The following is a 15,897-nucleotide window of genomic DNA, read 5'->3' on the forward strand; positions in this document are numbered from 1 at the left end:
ACGCGAATACATAACTTTAAACAAAATCACTAGTACGTACTTTGCTCTATTCATTCATTTGCATGCTATGAACATAGTGTTACTCTTAAATCTCCTTTGACACAATCACCAAGCATATCACCAAGCATCTCACCAAGCACACAAAAATGTTCGCCACACCGTCCCGTTCATAAAACATCTTCATACCTTGTCAATTCAGAATTTATCTCGGTCATACTAACCCTATCTGTCCATTACTTAGTGGCTGGGTTAATAAGCTCTTTTGTTCGCCGCCCCAGCATACCTCACTATTCCGCTTTGAATGCATCTTGTGTTAGCGTGTTTACACGTTCTAAAGGCTGTTTACCGTGCGACAATTTTTGTTAGCTACATAATAATTATATAGGGAGATGGCTTCTTTAGATCGCCTAGTTGGTACGGTAGTTTAACGTTTATATATGAGACAAAAGTTGTTGCATTCGTAATTTTTTCGTTAAGAAATATAGTCAAATATGAAATTTATATTTCTATTAGGTACTAGCTTTCCGCCCGCGGCTTCGCCCGCGTATTCAAAGAAAAACCCGCATAGTTCCCGTTCGCGTGGGATTTCCGGGATAAAACCTATCCTATGTGTTAATCCAAGTTACCCTCTATATGTGTTCTTAATTTCATTGTAATCGGTTCAGTAGTTTATGCGTGAAAACCATACATACATACATACATACATAATTACAAACCTTTCCTCTTTATAATATTAGTATAGATAGTATAGATGTGTGTATGATTTTGATTAATATTATCAGTGTATATATTTAGCTGTAAAATAAGAGTACATGTCGATATTTTTGTCTCATTTTTTTAATAAATGGGAAAGCTATAACATATTAATATTAATATTAATATGGATCAAAACATTTGATATACAAACATATAAATCCATACTTATATAATTTACAAGATTAACTCAGCCAATTATCTTCTCCACCATCAACACCGCACACTTAGAAGTAAACATTTAAAACTTGAGACGCAAAATAAACGTGTATTTAACCCCGAAACCTGCAGGTTGTTATCTTTAGAACCTAAACAAGCTCAAGCTATTTACTCTCCATTGTTCCTAATAACAAGGCGATCTGTCAAAACACCCGATATCACATCCAACGTAAACTTTATTAAAGTTAAATAAGAAAATTCACCCATGCAGAAACTTTCTATTACTGGCGAATAGAGGGAAAATCTCTTATCAAAAGCGATTATTGGGCCGAGATTAATATCTATCGTATACCGTGTAGCTGCCTGATGGGATTTTTAAGCAATAATCCTTTGTGTGCACGTTTGTTTAACTATATTACATTTTTGAGTCGAACATCGCAACAGCAGCGTGCTCTTATTGTGCTTTTAGTGTTGCAATATTGAGGCTTATATTTAGTGAAACGAAGAGTAAACTCACCAATAGGATAGTTTATGTTGAAAACGACAATTTAGATTTTTGCCTTGGGTTTCATGCGACTTAATTTTATTTAAAAATTAATAATGTTTGAAAAATATATAAAGTTCGGACCTACATGCTTAAAATTATATCAATGTCCATTGTTGATAACTGACTATTGAAATATACCGAATTTTCCTTGTTTTACACTGTATTTGTGGCGTAAAATTTTTTGCGTTGGAATGAACGATAATTTTTGATAAAACGCGGATACCATCAGCCAAAATACATCGATAAAAATGAATTAACTCCGCAAGTGTTTTCTTTCTAAGCTTTCATAGCGAGCTTCAGTCCGTTATTTATAAGTATACGCCACAAGGCGGAGAACAATGTACCGCGCATAGTAAAGGATAAATATTATGGAGAAACAAACATTATCTCGCGGCCGCTGTTCAATGTGTCATTCTGGAACAATATGACAGGTTCATTCCCTCTTATCCCCTCGTGTATATTAAAATGCAAATTCGAGCCGGTTGGCGGCTCCGTAACTTATTTTTTCCAACGAATCGATAGCCGACGTAATCGAGTCGAATATAGTCACGTATGTAATATATTTGCCACCATACTCGCGTCGTCGTAAAGATCTAATGCGGAATCTTTTTACTTATTCCAATATGTGCAGACAATAAAACATTCCCCCCCGTTTACGAGAGCGATAAAATTCTTAATCGAAAATTAATGTCGAAACCGCGAGGCCGAAAAGCCTGTTTGTCTTTGTTGGTCTTGTAAAAAGGGTAATTCCGCGGAGCTGGCATTCGTTGTTGTATCATTTTGTTCATTAATTGCGTTCACGAGTCGAAGGCGGTCGCTTTATGGGCGCCGCAGCCGGTCGGCCCTGCCTCATGCAAATGATACACGCCGCGTGCTAGTAACGATACCATTATAACAATTTAAGAAGTAAAATAACAATAACTGGATGTTGGATTTAAATATCCGACTCTGTGTGACACGTACGTGTTCTGATATCAAATAAAAACGAGACACTCGCCCGCTCTCTCTTCATAAGACTGGATGAAAATCTTTTTGTATAATATTGAATATGTTTGATTTAATATTATGTGTTGGCTATTCGATGCTTTGAATGTGAAATGAAAAATTCGCTTTTTACAATGTTTTATAAATAAATTCTATTAAAGAGCTAATGCAGACATTTTCACAAATATGAAGCGTTAGGATTACAGTCTAATTTGTTTATCCAAACATAAACGTTACGCAGACCGTACGCAACAAAGCATGATAATCAAAAAGAAGATCATAAAACGACGATGATCATGACTCGAAACAATTTAATTCAACCCGCTCTAATGACCCAAACATCCCACCTGGCCCCGTAAAGTAATCTGGGTTCACCATTTAATTTGAACGCATGAAACCATTTTAACATCTCGTTTTCATAAAGAAAGATAATTATGCGCGGGTCGGGTAGACCTCGAGACGCAGGGTGCGATTTTTGGTTGGAGCTTTATGATAATATACCGCCTTTCTCTATGCTAATGACCGAATATGAGAGTATTCATATAGAACCACTATTTAACCCTCACGTGCTTCTGTTCCTAACATGGCGTAATAACGAAGTACTGGGTATTATGTTAATTTTCTCCTTAGCGGGTCACAGTCACGTTAATTGTTGTAAAATCCACTCTATTACAATGGCACGAGATGTCATTATTGTATGCCGTAACGGGCGCTCTAAATAAAGGTATTTTCAAATTGGATCCAAGCTGGTTCAAGCTTATTAACCAGGTTAAGTAATTATGCATCGAATGTTTTTAATTGTAAATAATAGTTGAGAGAATGTTTCAAAGAAAAATTGTAAATATGTGGGCGTAAAACTGAAGTAATATAGAGCACGTAAAGTTTCATGACAGCGAGTATTTGAATAAAGTTTGGATTCAATATTTATATGAGACGCCACTACTGTACCAGAGTACAGTACAGTACAGTACAAGCCATACTTTTCTCAGAAGAAAAGTATGGCTTAGTTTACATAACCATATATTTCAAATGTATGTAATAAGACGAGTAGAGGCTTTTATATAACTTTTGAAACACGAAAATTTATATTTAAATTGAATAAGATATCAATAGCAATAACACTTTCCAAACCGGTATAAGAGCGTTTTACTAAACAAATCATGTTAAAACAAATATGTAGAAAAACAGTTATAAATTAAGAATAGCATATTAAAACATTTTTTTTTCCGTTATCCATCAAAACAAGCTCTACCACAACCCCATGATTACAATTACTTTACAATACAATTATTCGATTCACGAATAATTATATAACGCACCCCCTTATAGTAATTTGCAGTTATATCATCACCATGTATAATTACTTCCTGGGGCACATAAAAAAATCTGATATAGCATGCACGAGCACGCGTGACAAGTGTCGCCGTTCTCATAAACTTATAACCATAATTACGGCGAGGTGTTATTCCTGCTGGCACGTAATTATATTCGAATGTTGCCATCGTCAGTTCGTTCTTTACATTCCTGCAATACTTAAATTACAAGTTAATAGCGTGCTAGGTGGCTAGACTCCCATTTGTTTCGCGAAAATTTCTCTTTGCAATCCACGAATTCAAATGTAATGACGTTATTTATTTCTTTGATACACACAAGGAGTTATCACGCAATGCATTAGTATTAAATTTGCTATTTAATATTACATTATTCAAAGTTTGTAAGAATCTACAAACATTGATAAAAAGATTTCAATGATCACTATGTAAAGTTTTGTAATGTTATCATAAAATAAGTACTGCGTGATAAACCATATTATTGTATCAACTCTACCACATTTCATGACAAAGAGAAACCGCAAAACAACTGCTAGTCTAGCTTTATAAAAATTGCAATGCAAAACAACTCACCATCAGCGTCGGCTTGGGCGGTGAAGAACAGCAGACATGCGATCACTAGAGCGGCCGTGCGATGTCGCGCGCGTCGCCGCTCTCGCATCTTACCGGCGCCGGGCTGCGCCTGCGCCTGCGCCAAATACCACGTCACTACCCACCGGCATCACAGCGCGGAAACCCGCGCGACAAACCCAACCCAAAACCCAACCCACACGATCAGAACCCTCTCTCTTCTCTACTTACTTACACTATACACATCACAACCGAGTTTTGCCACTTACATTTACCCTAACCTAATAATATCACATAAAATACGACAACCGCTTCGATGATTTAAAAAACACGAAATATATTCTAAAAAGATCGTAAAGGACAACGATTAGTAACTATAGGTAAATATGTACAACGAATTTTGTTTAGTTTTCTTTTGAGGTTTTCTTTCGTTCACTGCGTTCGGTGCACAGTTCAGGGCGACCGTTCAACCATATTCCATTGTCGGTGTTTATTGTATCTCAACTGGATCCCTGTAAAGCACGGCACTTGCACGTTCGTCTGACGTCACTACGGCTACCACTATTCTCGATCAAACACATTTTTGTCCGTTTATCCGAACCATACGCAGCGCTCGCCGGCCGGACCTGCAACACGGGTGTTCATACATCAGAACGGTTAAATGATCCGTTTCGTCCTGATGTATTTTTATTTCGGAAAACAAAACGGAATCGGACAGCGCATTAAACATTAAACGTTTATTTAAAGCGAGGCTCGGATTGTACAGTTTTTCGATTTTATCCGCGCGGGTGTTAAAAATTTCCATTTAAATGCTATGCCGTGGATGCTAACACTGTATGAATTAATTGTGTGAATAGCAATCACAGGAGATTACACTTCGTAACATATTCAACTCTTTTAAACGAAATTCATTCATCTTAACACGCGATGGATGAACAATTTTGATTTTACTTTTCACGTAAATTATTAAAAGATGATTAAAAACTCTATGTTACGATTTCACACTAACAAGGAAACCGTTTTATTACACTAATTCTTGTTTAAAATGAATGCATTACTAAATCGACCAATAGCAATTTGAAGAAAGTAGCCATTAGGAATGCTAGATCGTTGCCTCGTAGCGAAGTAAATACGTGTTTATGTGTGACGTTCGCCTTTGAAGCGACACTGCTACGTGATATAGTAAGCGTGAGCTTCCACTGGTAGCGATTGCGAATTTTATTATTATGACTGTAAAGTTTAAATTATCCTAACCATCGGATCACAAGAAGGACCTATTTATAAACGCAAATCGTTAGTCTTTATTTGAATAGATATTAATAAACTGAACTTATAACTAATACCGATATTATGTATGAGTAGATAGTTAGAAATTATTGTACGTTAGAACACATTACATATGCAAAAATAGGAATATCAAATTCTCTGTAAACAAATAAATTTCCATGTAATGAATTATTCATATTACTCAGGAAACTGATCTAAAAATTATAATGATTAAAGTAGAGATTGCTTCAATAATTTATTTGGAATTTCATGTTAATTTCTGATTCACGGATATTAATTTACTTTTTAATTACAAACTAATTAACATACTACCTTTTTCTGCTTGTGGGTAGTGTAAAGTGCATATGTCTTTTTTCTTACTCTTGATCTGTTTTATTAAAAATTTGTCTCCTACTGTTGTTTGCATAAGTAATATGCTTTAAAAGTTACCTTTGCCATCCAGTAAGTGTCACACAAAATCACTTTCACTTTTCACCAAGATTTATTGTAAATCCAACACAAAGTTTAAACATAACCTCCAAAATGGAATCCATTGCACAAACTGTAGCGGATATGAGTGAAATGTTTAAATATAGAATGGAGGAGTTTCAACGTGAGCTGCAAAATAGCAACAATGGCTCTGGAAGTCCCACCAGTAAGATTTCCTCAGACTTTGCTGTTTTTCGAACATTTGTGCTGTCATCGTTAAGCTGCCTTACATCTCAAATTCAGCTACTAACCCAAATGCATGATCAACTAGAAATGCGCAGCAGGCGCAAACATCTATTGATTCATGGTATTCCTGAGTCGAAGAATGAAAACTCCAGCATTGTCGTTTCGAAGGTAATATCTGATCACCTTAAAATGCCCGAGGTTGCTCCACAAATATTTAGCCAGTGTCATAGAATGGGGATGATGAAGGAAGACAAACCTCGGCCAGTTCTTGTCAAATTTAAGGATATCCAGGTTCGGAGCCAGGTGTGGCAAGCCAAGACTGCATTCAAGGGTACTAATATTACCGTATCTGAATTCCTCACAAAGACTCGCCATGACCTCTTCATTGCTGCAAGGAAACGGTTTGGCATATCCAAGTGCTGGACAAGGAATGGTTTAATTTTTGTTATTGGATCAGACGGGGCTCGCAATCAGATTAATTCCATCGCTGACTTAGACTCAATTAAATCTCAGACTCCTGATACTGAAAAGCAACCTCTTGCGGCTCCTAGTGACAATAACCAGAAGACTTCTTCGCAGCAAACAGCGAGATCCAGAAGAATTCCTAAGCATAAGTAGTTTTATATTTCTACGACTTCTTTTTTTTCTCATTTATTGCTTATTAAATGATGGTGTAGGGTCTTATATTTTCGGTTTTTGCTACGATAACTTTTGCTATACTATTTACGGGAATATATTTTATTTTATTCCTAATTTCACCATCATGTATTTTTCATCATCTTTCATTTATTATAATTCATTATGTAGTCTCGCCATAATATTATCATGTTCTGTTTCTCCACTTATTATTTGTGTGTTTACGCTTTTGTATTGCAGATGTAATGTATGCTATAATGAGTGACAAATTACTGTGGTTTGATTTTGTGCCTTCGCATAGGTTGTTACTACAATACTTTATTATTGTAATATCTCACACAGTACCTGCAATCTGCATACATATAATTATTTACCACCGTCAATTTTATTTTACAACTCTTTGCACACTTGTAAAAAAACTACTGTCATTTGTCACTTATTATCATTTGTCAAATGTCATTTCATTTCATGCACTTGTATCTTGGTGTTGCCACTTTATAAAACTACTGGAAGGTGTTTTTGGTAAATTGTATTTTGACTAATAAATTATTTTGAATTCAATAGACTAATACTTATATATTTTATTCGTACGTATTACTGCTTATTACATATATATATTTCTTCTTATATATCTATTAAATACTCTAAATATTTAAATATATTTATTTATTATTATAATTTATATATATATTTATTTATTTTTTATTATACTTACATATTTATTTATTGATTATAGGTTCACGTTTAATGCAATATATTATGTCATTGAATAACAGTGTTGTAAGTTATGCTTCATTGAATTCCTTCAATTCTGATCTAAGCAACGATAGCTTCCATAGCACTTCCTCTTCCCCTATACACTCTACTCTATCCTCTCACTTTGCTGTCAATAAACATTTTAATATCATCCACATTAACGCCCAGAGTATTCCGGCTCACTATCCTGATTTGCTGGCACTCGTTGATTCCCAAAATATCCATGCCATCCTTATATCTGAAAGTTGGTTTAAACCCTGTCTACCATCTTTATCCTACTCCCTTCCTGATTTCCAGCTTATCAGAAATGATCGCACTGGTAGGCCCGGTGGTGGTGTCGCCATTTACCTTCGCAGTAATATCCCGTTCACTATCCTCAGTTCCTCCTCTCAACCACCTCCCACTGATGAAGCAGAACACCTTTTAGTTGAAGTAACTGTCATGCATACTCGTATACTCCTTGGGGTGTTCTACAGTCCAAACCTTTCCATTAACTATTTCCCATCTTTTGATCTCCTCCTTGAAGAATTTTCTCCCTCCTTCAACCATATTATCATAATGGGCGACTTCAACACCTGTCTGCTTAAGAGTGATCATCGTTCTGATAAGTTAAAATCCACTGTCGACTCACACAATCTGCATATCCTACCTCTCAACGCAACACATCATTTTCCCAATTCCTCCCCATCTCTCCTTGACCTGATGATTGTTTCCTCCCCTGAACACGTCTCCAGCTTTGGCCAATGCCCAGCTGAGATGTTTTCATATCATGACCTTATATTCCTATCCTACAAAGTCCGACCTCCCAAAAGGAAACACAAAACTGTTATGCAACGCAATTTTAGTGGAATGGATTTGGATCGTCTTCGTGAGGATGCGGAGAATACTGACTGGTCTAGTGTTTATTCTGCTGGTTGTATAGACCAAATGCTGGACATATTTAATCTACTCATACTGCAGCTTTACGATAAACATGCTCCTTTAAGGCCAGTAAAACTCAAGCACCTTCCTGCCCCCTGGCTTTCCAATGAATTAAAAGCAGCCATAAATCGCAAAAATAATGCTAAAGTCAAGCTTAGGAAAAACTGCTGTGCTGAGAATATTGAAAAATTTAAAAAACTACGTAATCGCTGCAATACTATGTGTAGGGATGCACAACAGCGCTATGTTCATAAATCGATCGAGAACGGCGATCCAGCAAAAATTTGGAAATTTCTTAAATCACTAGGAGTTGGTAAACCTTCAAATAATGTTTCCTCTAGAATCGATACTAACCTTCTGAATCAATACTTCTCAAATACTTCTATCGCTCTTGATGCTAGCACCAAAATTGTTACTTTAAATAATCTTTCATCTGCACCGACTCCTAACATCCCACCGTTCAACTTCTGTCAATTCGCTGTCTGTGATGTTAAGAAGAATATTCTGTCTATTTCATCGAAAGCTCTTGGTCCCGACTGCATTGGTCGTGACATGATCGTCCCCATCCTTGACATCATTGCCCCTGTCCTTACCTTTATCCTTAATTCTTCCATTTCGTTGTCTACTTTTCCCTCAGCTTGGAAGGATGCTTTTATTATTCCTATCCCGAAAAGTAACAATCCCTCTTCTTTTTCCGAATACCGACCTATTTCCATATTACCCTTTTTATCCAAGATTCTTGAACGTTTAGTGCAGGGTCAGTTATGCTCGTTCATGAACAAAAATAACCTATTTAACCCTTTTCAATCCGGTTTCCGCTCCGGTCATAGCACGACTTCTGCTCTCGTCAAAATAACCGATGATATTCGTATTGGAATGGACAACAGGCAACTCACTCTGCTTACATTGCTTGATTTTAGCAATGCTTTCAATACCGTGGATCACGACATTCTGTTGAGTTTGCTTGGTTCTCTTAACATATCTCCAGCAGCTGTTGACTGGTTTCGTAGTTTTCTCCAAGGTCGCCGGCAGTGTGTCAAGATTGATGATTCCACTTCTTCTTGGTGCAATGTTTCTGTCGGTGTACCTCAAGGTAGCGTGTTGTCTCCTCTCCTCTTTTCAATTTTTATTAATTCAATTTCCCAAAATATTTCTTCTCCCTACCATATGTATGCAGACGATTTACAACTGTACACGCAATGCTCTCTATTAGATTTACACAACTCCGTGAAAACTATGAATGCTGACCTAAAAAGTATTGCCGACTGGAGTAATAAATATGGCTTATCTATTAACCCGTCCAAAACGCAAGCTATTATCATAGGAAGTCCTCAATTAATTGCCAAAGTTGATTGGACCGCTATTCCTTCCATCCAAATCAACAACACTCCTATTCCCTATTCCGTTACTGCCAAAAACCTCGGCTTGCACTTTGACCAAACCTTCTCCTGGACGGTACAACTCAACGCAGTACGCAAAAAGATGTTTGGTGTTGCAGCTTCCCTTAGGCGACTCCGAAATATTTTACCAATTCCCACTAAAATTGCGCTTGCACAGTCCCTTCTATTCCCTATTTTAGACTATGCAGATGTCTGTTATCCCGACCTCACCGAATGCCAGCTTAACTCCCTTGAGCGACTGCAAAACCTTTGTATCCGATTTATATTTGGACTGCGTAAATACGACCACATTTCTGAATTTAGAGCCAGGCTCAAGTGGTTTCCAATTCGCCTTCGCCGGAATACTCACATACTCCACCTCTTGTATTCCATTTTATTTGATCCTAAAACTCCTCCTTACCTGAAACAAAACTTTTCCTACGTATCTTCCAACCATTCCCTAGCTTTACGATCCTCGAACAAACTGACATTATCTTTCCCTCATCATCATTCAAAATTCTTTCACTCTTCCTTTACTGTCACCGCCATCTCGCTATGGAATGCATTACCCGAGGTTGTGAGGAGAGCTCAAAGCCTGCCTATTTTTAAAAAGGAGCTAAGGAACCATTATGCATCCTTATCACAAGATTGATGATAATGATGTTGAACCTTAACACTGTTTTGTAAGTATATATGAGTATATAGTAAGTATATGTATAGTATTTGTATGTATTATTTATGTATGTATGTATATTTATTGTATATATTATATGTATGTATGTATATTGTATATGTATGTATTGTATGTATATATATTTATATGTATAAAAATTCAACTTTCAGTTGTGCACCACCTACTCCGTTTCTCTGCAGCTTTCCTTTGCTGTGGTTGTCTGGTAGAAATCGCTCGAAGCGATAAGACCGCCCTGTGTACTTGTTCTGTACTTTGCTGTATAATTGTTTTATCCTCTCTTTTTGTGTACAATAAAGAATTTTTATTATTATTATTATTATACCTAAAATAGCTTCTATAACAAAAATCAAAAGACTAACCTAATTTCGTATGATTTAAAAATAAAGTTTGTATAAACTAGCTCATACCACCTATTATGCGTCCAGGATACTTATTCCTTGCAATAATTTCACATCTTTTTACTTCAGCTACAAAATAAACACATCCTAGTACTTGTTCATGAATCATGAGATATAATAATAGCTTCATCACGTTTCTGATACGAAATTCGAATTCAATCATCAATTAACTCTTTTCTATCGTTTCCTATAGCATCTCTTCCGCTACGACACAACCTTTAAAACTTTAGCTCGACTCTGCACGGACCATTGTCAAATGTTCATTGTTATGAACGTTACTCCAGTCTGAGCGTTTTGATTTCACTTCAAGATTACTATACTGCAGTTTGACTCAACCCAACTACGTTTAAGCCAAATTTAATAGGATTTACAACTAACTAACGAGGGAAATCAAATCCGGATAGCATTATAAATAAATAACGTAATAATTGATTTTATTCATATTTTAATGTAATTATTTTTTACGTGGAGAAAAAAACAAGAAGTTTTTTATTTCTAAAACTATATTGTCTGTTCCAAATACTTCCACATAATAATATATACAGAGTTTCGCCTCGAGCAATAAAATAACCGCGCAAAACAATCATTTCACAAAACTTTCTCGAATGCATGTCAAGAACAGTTTATACTTTAAACATCTCTATTTTATTATCGAACTTGAGGGTAAGCATTGAAAATGCAGCGCATTTGTGCAAGTGAGGAAAATGATTTTATATTTTTTATGCGAATATAAACACCACTTTAGATTTAAATCGAGTGAAAACAAAGAAAATACAGAGAATATGATCGTTGTAATAAACAACATTTTAATCCGATTTGTATTGTATGATACAATAACTATTAAAGGAGTAGCTTTATGATGCAGCTAGTTGAAGATTATTTTTTATATCGCTAAGTAATAAAATTTTTGACAAAATTGTTTTTTAATTGTTATCCATTGGATAACCTACGATAGCATTAACAACATATTTTTGTATAAAAATCCATACATGTATTGTATTTTATAAATAAAGAAGAAAAACAACTTAAAACCCTCACAGTACAGCGCTCCCCTACAGACGCGGTCAACCAGAACGCAATATGGCCGTACAAAAATCTCACAACCAAACGGATTATGACATTGCAAATTCAATATTACAATGTGTGGACACGAGGAGCCTGCACGACTTACAACTTCCAATAATATCCGGCCAGGTGCGACCGGCATTTGCATACAAGTGAAATAGCTCCGCTCTGCTGACCTACCGAAACCGTCCGTGTAATACACGTATTATCAAATTATTTGACTTGAACGTTTTCCTTGAAAGGCCATTCAGAGTGGTCGCCAGAGTTCGAGATGGAAATTTTGTGTGAATTTTTTCATTACTCAATTTAATAAAGGTGACAGTTGCTTTTATAATAAGTTTAAAGTAAACTTGTTACTCGATTTTAAAAAATGATTTTCATAATACCCAAAAACGAAATAAAGTTTTTAAATAAGCTGAAGAGTTTGTTTCTTTGAACTAATATCAGGACAGACGGGACCGATTAAATAAATAATTTCACTATTAGATAGTTTATATATCGAGGAAGACTATCGATCTATCGACTATCGATTTATAGCTATCACGCTAAGACCAAAAAGAGCAGAGCAATGCGGGTAAAACCGCGGGACACAGCTAGTTTTAGATAATCATGTAACACCTACAAACCTCTTCAAAAACACAGAAGTCTCTTGAACTCAATAAAACGCATGTCCATCAAACACAATAGTAACACAACAACGTATTCACGAAACTGGGTTACGAATTATTGAGCGCTGTTTACGCGTGATTAATCTGTTGTTCGCCCCATTCTCTAATCATATTAGTTCCCATCGACTAGGGCTGACTGGGCAATTTTTCGCGAAACGATCCTTCATTTCGCCACATTCGTCTTTTGTAAATATAAGTTCACTTGAACCACGTTTCTTAAGAATTTTCAACAATAAAAATATGAACCTGTAAATAGATAAAAAGTACAATGCGAGTATTGGCGATACTACTGGGAATTAGATTGGAATTAGGGTCGAATTCAACATTAATAATATACATTCGTGTATATTATTAAGTACCATGATTTAATTTCCTTATCGTTTTTCCTTGTCGTTAAAGGTACTAACGAATAATCAAATTAATTACTATTTAAAGTATTTATGTAGTATGTATTTCGTCGTAATTACAATTTAACCATAATAATAAGACGGTCCTTACATATTTAATAGCTCAATATTAAACCAATACCCTACTGACTCCCCTTTTAAACACGAACAAACGAATGATTAGCAGCCCTATTCGAGCGGCAGCAAGACGTCGCCCGCCGTCATCTATCACGTTCCAACTCGGAAACGTTTAATCACGTCTCGATCTTAATTAACTAACTACCTTATTTGCCAACTCGCTCCCGCGACAATCGTGTATTTTCAAATTGTAAGTATCAAACTCGACACGGTTGTTACCTATATTGGAACGCGAAACTTCAACGAACAGCCCATAGAGTTAATATAGAATAGAGCTCTTGCGCATTTAAAACGTGTTGATACAATAAAAGCAACAATTTGCTACACGAAACGTTATTTATACATTAAAACTGCAAAACCTAATTTGAAGTAGCTAGTTTGTTACAACTTGGCTGTACAAATAATTGCTTTTACCATACATTCGAGGTCTCAGCACTGTTTACCGAGCCCGTCTTGACATAGGGAATCTTAATTAAAGCGATTGAGTGTGTGTACTCGCATGTACTGGCAAAGTACAGTCATGTTTGAAATTATCATTTGGATGTCTGATCTTTGTATGATATATTACATTTATATTTAGGCTGGATTTAGTGCGAAGTTTGTAATGTTAAACGCTATAATATACGAGTAGCATTAGTTTATAACAGAAATAAACATGACACAGATATTAGAATAGACTATCTGTATAGGACTAACTATAAAAAAAAATCTAACAACAGAATTCCATTAAAACGTATGAACTGTCAAGGAACACACCCATCCAGTTATTAAAAACCGGCGTGCCAAAAAAACAGTCGTCCGAGCCGGTCAATATACGAACTTTTCGTACCATAAATTGTCACATACAATTCCCGCCATATATTATCTGTGGCGCCGAAACAAATGTCGTTGTCAACGGCTAGACTAATCCGGGCCGCGCTGTCAGTATTATCGCGAGAGCAAATACTAGCGCACAACGCATTTTCAAGCTAAACGCCCGAATATACGAGATTAGATTGCATTCATCACAATTTGGAATAACAGACATTTCGTTAATAAATAAACGCTCATTTGATTGCTTGTTTAATTAGCCAAATTGCGAAAATTGTTCTTTGGATATCGCGGATCAATATATAAAATAAAAATGTGTGCGTGTACTAGTGTACACACGTAAGAAGTGAAACTTCTTTATGACCTTATTTTTCAAAAAATAATTTACTATATGAATCACGCGTGGTAGGGATAACAAAAAGATGGCGCGTAACGTTAAAATGTCACGCGTAACGAAAAAATGTTACAATAAATTTTTTTCCAACCCCGATAAAGAAGTTTCACTTTAATAACAACGTTAATACAATGTGTAGTCAAAAACATAATTATTGTAGCACCATAACATAATTGTATGAATCGCGTGACACGAATGCGTTTATCAAACTGTCAATCGCAACATTGACTTCATAATAAACTACCCAAATAACAAAATACTTAATACAAATTGTATGCGAAGCAAATCCTTTTATTTTTCATCCATAAAGACACCTAAATCCGTTCGGTTATCGCGCGGCGGTCTCTTTGCACTCACTCTGCTGCCTCCATTAAATGTATTGTATGCATCGAACGCGCGGTAAAGAACCCCCTGCAACCATTAGTGAAATTAACCCCGTACCCGGCAGTGTACATCGGACACGTGGATTTGAATCGCAGTTTATTACACGTTATTTTTCTTGTCTGTGACTATTTATTTTTTATTAAATGACTAATTTTATTATGTCTACGCTACTACGAATCGTAGCTGCTCTACGATAAACGCGTAGCGAACTTGCATGAGTGCTACGAAAGTTTCCTCTACATTTATCGTCTTTTAAAATTGAATGCATTCTAAAAGTACTATGTATTGAAATGTAATGCATCTACAACTTTAGGTAGGAACAACCCTTAATCTATAACTAATACGACATTAATGCGATGATAGAGCCATAACTTCGGTACTAATATCATCATCTAAATAATAATTTAGCGTCTTAGTTATGGCCATGTGGTGTGACGTCATTTCATACCCCATTAGCAAATGTGAGCACGTTCAAGCCAGCCAATATAATGCACGTATTAAATTTAATGATCTGTGAGTGCTGTAACTAGCACGATAGTCATATGAATCTTGCAGCAATTTGCCTATGGCATGCCTCATTATGCTTAATATCTTGGAGAATGAAATTTCCACTTATCATCTAACGCGTTTTGGTTATGGAAGATTCTAGATCGATGCAGAACAAGCACCGAAGTAAGTACTAACAGGAATTTCTAATAGGGTTTCTCTGATCGTAATTCTCTATGAAGTAGGTAAGCAGCTTTTCCGTATAATTTGTCTTAATTATAAGCTACTACACATTCCGGTACATAATTTTTCAATATGGTCATGTAAGGTATTACGTTTTTTATAGTGTTTCACATAATATTTACATAATAAGCGTAGATTGAACTAAAATAAACATAATAGTGGCGTACATTAGTTTTGACAAACAAATATCACGTAACATGGTTTTCCTTTCAGCATTATATTTGTGAAATGCAGGTTTAATATCACGTTCATCA

At 35.8% G+C, this 15,897-nt stretch overlaps 2 protein-coding genes across 2 annotated transcripts in view; one reads left to right on the forward strand and one right to left on the reverse strand.

Moving 5' to 3' along the window:
* Nucleotides 1-15,897, reverse strand: part of Lar (tyrosine-protein phosphatase Lar) — a 315,362-nt gene that overhangs the window by 148,698 nt on the left and 150,767 nt on the right. The window contains exon 3 of the mRNA XM_090108108.1: nt 4,348-4,462. Within this exon, the coding sequence (XP_089964234.1) occupies nt 4,348-4,462 (115 nt within the window). The remainder of the gene's footprint in view (nt 1-4,347; nt 4,463-15,897) is intronic.
* On the forward strand, nt 6,154-6,914 carry LOC149904185 (uncharacterized). Its single transcript, XM_090108174.1, has one exon. It carries the CDS (start codon nt 6,154-6,156, stop codon nt 6,901-6,903), a length of 750 nt encoding a protein of 249 aa, XP_089964300.1. The 3' UTR covers nt 6,904-6,914.

This window comes from Colias eurytheme, chromosome 12 (genome assembly GCF_061535395.1).
Source record: "Colias eurytheme isolate Ceu_HAF_F1 chromosome 12, ilColEury1 Martin Lab GWU primary, whole genome shotgun sequence".
NCBI classification, from domain to species: Eukaryota; Metazoa; Arthropoda; class Insecta; order Lepidoptera; family Pieridae; genus Colias; species Colias eurytheme.

What these genes read in the sequence shown, in the direction of transcription:
- LOC149904185 (XM_090108174.1), top strand. Translation starts at nt 6,154, where the DNA reads ATGGAATCCATTGCACAAACTGTAGCGGATATGAGTGAAATGTTTAAA.